Source organism: Apium graveolens, chromosome 11 (assembly GCF_009905375.1).
Source record: "Apium graveolens cultivar Ventura chromosome 11, ASM990537v1, whole genome shotgun sequence".
In the NCBI taxonomy this organism is placed as follows: Eukaryota; Viridiplantae; Streptophyta; class Magnoliopsida; order Apiales; family Apiaceae; genus Apium; species Apium graveolens.
The window spans coordinates 829,917-834,918 of NC_133657.1; the positions used below are offsets into that span (position 1 = coordinate 829,917).

Sequence of the window (5,002 nt, forward strand, 5' to 3'; positions counted from 1 at the left end):
ATCTAAATCATATTTGGAAAGAATTCAATTTCAAATTTGAAGGATACAACTCATAATTACTAAAATTAATACTTTCCACAAACTTGCAAAGACTAAATAATCAAACTAATTATATTAAATGTTACAAATCTAAATCGAAAGTATTGAAATATTTATAGAAATAATGGTTAGTATAATTTATACAAAAATAATTTTAAATATTATTTTAAAAATAAATCTCCAAAAATATTTACTACACATTGAGATTAGGAATTTGAAAGATCAAACACTAGGGTTTATTAACAACTCTGAGAGAATATCAAGAACACAGTTAAGATTCTGATTATGGAAGATCAAAAACTAGGGTTTAATAACAACTCGGCGAGAATATCAAGGAGCACATATCACCAATTAACACCAAATATAAAAAATTGAAATATAATCAACACCAAAAAAAGAATACATAATATAAAAAATATTAAGACTTACATGCATGGCAAAACAATACAAATCATATGAACTATCTACATTTGTGCCAACGTAAATAAATAATTTATAAAAACATAAGATTAAAACAAGAAAAGCATACGTGATTCATAATTTATAAAAACATAAGATTAAAACAAGAAAAGCATACGTGATTCAGAGTTGGCAACCTAATCATATCTTTTACACAAATATGTTTAACGTACGTGAATGGCAAATTTTTGTACTAAATATGAGGATTAATTATTGAAATTAGAAGTATCAAAGCTCGAAAAAACTAACCCCTAAGATAAATCCTTATGTTTATGTAGCTTGTCTCTGCTGGATGCTCAGTGTCAATGTATTACACTTATAAATTTGAATTTTATAGAAAGCCTATGTATACAATTTTAGTTCAATGATTTAAATTTATTAAAATATATGTTTTTTCATCCGGTAGTCCTAAAAGCAATAAACGGCAAGGAGAAGTACCAAATTTGAAATGAAGTGGCCGTTTGAACTTTAAACTTACCCCTTCAAAACTGAAACCCCACACCCTCTTTTCATTAATACACTCAAGACAGACACACACACAGAAAGAGAGAGAGAGAGACAGACAGAGAGAGAGAGAGAGTGCGAGAGGGGAGAGAGAGAGAGAGGGAGAGAGGGAGAGAGAGAGAGAGAGAGAGAGAGAGAGAGAGAGAGAGAGAGAGAGAGAGAGAGATTTGAGGGAGGGAGGGAGAGAGAGAGAGAGAGAGATTTGAGTGGGAGAGAGAGAGATGACAGGAATGGTGGTGTTAACAAAGGGAGGTGGATGTGGTGTTGGGAAGATATCAAGAAAAGCTACAACTGAAGCTGAAGAGCAACAAAATCAGTTATCACTAGTGAATTTACTTCTTGATGCATTGAGAAAATCCATGTTTTCTTCTTGTAAATTATCAAGTCAAGAGGGTGGAGAAGCTGCGTTTGATTCTTCATCTTTTGAGATTGGATGGCCTACAAATGTTCAACATTTGACCCATGTTACTTTTGATAGATTTCATGGCTTTCTCGGTCTTCCTGTTGAGTTTCAAGTTGAAATCCCCTGTAAAGCCCCCAGTGCCAGGTCTCATTTTTTCCTCAAATTTCAAGATTTTTTTTTGGTTCAAAAAAATTAAATTCTTGTTTTGGGTATGCTTAGAATTGTAAATCTTGATGTGGGTTCAAGTGATAATTTGCAATACTGAATTGTAGCTATATATGTTCTACCATGTCCAAGAAAAGGGATAAAGATTGAACCTTTAGATCTGTTTAAATTAGTAAGGTTAAATTGCGGGTGCGTGTTTGTTTTGCTAGCTTGATTGAAGTTAGATTTCAGTTGGTATTTGAGTTGTGATGTTTTTAGATTATTTGTTAAATTTTTGGGAGTTGTGTGATTGTCTAATAGTTGGAAAAAACTGTCTTTCTGATATACTTAGCATACAATACAATACAAATGTGGTTAAAGAAGATAAGAATCACATTAGCTGTGTGATTTTTTGAGTGTATTGATTTGGTTGACATTAGGTTTAAAAGGGATGTTTGTGTTAAGCCAGTTGTGATTTAAAGCAACTCATAGTCAAAACCGAAAGTCCTCTCTTTTACTATTCACTCAGTACACCTGAAGTCAATTGACCAAGAAATAGTAGACTTGAAAAGGCTTATAATTGTTTGATTACTGTGATCAGCATTCTAAGGTTTGTGGTAAAAGGAGTTATACACTGCACTACCACTGAACCAGTGGGCTATCTGAGTCCATTTGTCGCATTAATGGCTATTGTATCACACTCTTCTACTCACACGTGACGCTTCCGTTAAGTTCTTGTGCGCCATTACCTGTTGCAGAATTAGATTTTGCATAGTAAGTAGCATGTAAATCTTCAAAAGGGCTTTGTTCTAGTCCTCCCTGATAATTTAGCTTGCAAATTTAATAGCTTGGAGTCATTATTTGCCTCTCTATGTTCTGTGTATCCTATCACCTGTCCTCTGTTAGTGTGTGGATGCTAAAGTATTAATATTTTTGCAGTGTTAGTGTCTTTGGCGTCTCGGCTGAATCAATGCAATGCTCATATGACTCAAGAGGGAACAGTGTTCCTACAATACTATTGCTAATGCAGGAGAGATTATATTCACAAGGAGGCTTAAAGGTAATATCATTATTTATTTTACTCTATGTAATAATCCGAAAGAAAGTCAGTCTCTAATTGCTTCATTCATTTTGTAGTCGGAAGGAATTTTCCGTATTAATCCAGAGAATAGCAAAGAGGAACATGTGAGGGAACAGTTAAACAGAGGCATTGTGCCGCAAGACATTGATGTTCACTGCCTAGCAGGTCTTATAAAGGCCTGGTTTAGGGAGCTTCCTTCTGGTATTTTAGATGGAATTTCGCCTGAAGAGGTACTGCAGTGCACTACGGAGGAGGATTCCACTGAGCTTGTAAAACAACTAAAACCAACTGAGAGAGCACTACTCAACTGGGCAATTGATCTCATGGCTGATGTCGTTGAGCACGAAGATGCCAACAAAATGAATGCTCGGAACATTGCAATGGTTTTTGCCCCAAACATGACTCAAGTAAGTCATAATGAGTATATAAAGTTTTTCAACTAACTTGTGTTGTTAACCAAATTAAACTTGTATTAGATCTTTAACTTTATTGTGTTTTGTTGGATCAGATGTCTGATCCTTTGACAGCCCTGATGCATGCAGTTCAAGTAATGAACTTGCTCAAAACCCTGATAATGAGAACAATACAAGAGCGTGATGAAGCTTCAACAGGAGATTCGCTAACTAATTATTCGCCTACTTCAAACTATTCTTCTGATAGGCTGACCGATTACGAAAACACCAGCTGTGAACTCCGAGCATCTCCTTCAGTCCATGCAGAACAAATTGATTATAATACTGACAGTGAGATTGAAGAGGAAATTGAGTCGGTCTGTGAGAAAGAAAAGTGTTTTTCGGAACAAGATGATGATGACAAAGAAAACACAAAAAACAGTTTTGAACTCAGAGGATCCCCCTCAAGCCATACTGAACAAGTTGATTACAACACTGATACTGAGAACAAGGATGATATCGAATCAATTTGTGAAACAGAAAAGTGCTTTTTGGAACAAGTTGATGGTGACAAAGAAAACACAAGGAACAGCTGTGAACTGGGAGGGTCTCCCTCAAACCATACCGGATTACTTGATTACCACACTAATAGTGAGAATGGAGATGAAAGTGAGTTGCTTTGTGAGTCAGAGAAGTGTTTTCTGAAACAAGTTGATGATGACAATGAAAACACAAGAAATAGCCCTTGTGAAGAATTAAGAGATTTGCAAGAAACAAGTCTTAGTACTCATTTGACTACAACTGGTGAAGAAGTCCTAGGGTTGAGTTCGGTAGATATTAACGAGTTCAAAGTTAACCAGAGTACATCAGAAATCGGTGAAATTACCAGTGATGTGAACAAGGTAGACAAGCTGGCGGATTTGAGTTTGCCTTTGCCTTTGTGAGTCTGAAGTAATAAAATTATCATCTGTGCTTAGGAATTGTTTGCTTTTGGTGTTTGTTCAGCTGGGGGCTGAACCTTTTGTTGCATGTTCTCAATCTCTGATAAGATCAATTAGGAGTGAAGTGTGTGCTTTGTGAATCTTTGTTGTTTAGCTTCAGTTTTAGGCTGAACCATTTGCAGTCTGTTCTCACTAGCAGTAAAATTCTAACCTCAGATGTTGCAGATCGGGTATCGTATCCAAAAGATACCACGACTGGTAGATGAAAAAAACAAGATCATTTATTTATCTGTACAAGTGACATTTTTATATTTGAATGATTTGTTTGCAAAAGTTCTCTCTTGCTTGTGCTTGAAAAAGACTTCTATAGCAGTTTGACATCAAACTGCTGCGATACCAACCTGCAGCTACTATGCATCCTCCTAGGTCCACCTTCATTGTGCGCTTTCGCATCATGCTTTGTCCTCAGGCCGTGTCGTTGAGTTGTAATGTGAGTTACCTCTCTGAGCTTGTTTGATGTGCTTAACATTTGGATTTTCAGCCAGCAGCAGGAAAAATCAAACAAATAAATATCCATATTATGTTCCTTTTGCAAGTACTAGAACCCAAGTAAGTTTCGTGAGTGATGCACAAAATTTCTGCCATGTGAGCTCCTAGAAAGATTGATCTCGTGACCTCCACCAAGGAGACACGAGCTCAACCACTGCATTAACATTTTGTTAGGCAATCTGAGCTTCTTCTGCTTTTATGTTCAAAAGGAGACATAATTATTTATCTATTAATCTATAATCTTCGTATAAGAATTCCATTTTCAGATAACATGCATAGAGAACATTACATTGGCGGGATCATGGAGGACTAACCTGCCGACCTTAAAAAACCAGTTGGAATTTTAATCGACGATCCAGTTTTCTTAAAGAAAATCAGTGAAAAGTTTCTTATGATATAGTTTTTCAGTTCCGGGTCTTCTAAATTGTTTTCCCGAACATTTAATCTACCTTCTCTAGCTGTCTCGAATAATACTCATAATGCATAAGAT

The 5,002-nt window shown here is 35.8% G+C and overlaps 1 protein-coding gene across 1 annotated transcript; it reads left to right on the forward strand.

Annotated features, from left to right (window-relative positions):
• Positions 1 to 1,095: 1,095 nt before the first annotated feature.
• Positions 1,096 to 4,612, forward strand: LOC141695167 (rho GTPase-activating protein 2-like). Its single transcript, XM_074499431.1, has 4 exons — positions 1,096 to 1,549; positions 2,489 to 2,609; positions 2,687 to 3,037; positions 3,139 to 4,612. The coding sequence occupies exons 1-4, from the start codon at positions 1,224 to 1,226 to the stop codon at positions 3,964 to 3,966; spliced, it is 1,626 nt and encodes a 541-aa protein (XP_074355532.1). The 5' UTR covers positions 1,096 to 1,223; the 3' UTR covers positions 3,967 to 4,612.
• Positions 4,613 to 5,002: the final 390 nt, after the last annotated feature.

What these genes read in the sequence shown, in the direction of transcription:
- LOC141695167 (XM_074499431.1), top strand. Translation starts at nt 1,224, where the DNA reads ATGACAGGAATGGTGGTGTTAACAAAGGGAGGTGGATGTGGTGTTGGG. An exon ending in TGTAAAGCCCCCAGTGCCAG is followed by an intron (nt 1,550 to 2,488) that starts GTCTCATTTTTT and finishes ATATTTTTGCAG; the next exon opens with TGTTAGTGTCTTTGGCGTCT. An exon ending in TTGCCCCAAACATGACTCAA is followed by an intron (nt 3,038 to 3,138) that starts GTAAGTCATAAT and finishes TTGTTGGATCAG; the next exon opens with ATGTCTGATCCTTTGACAGC.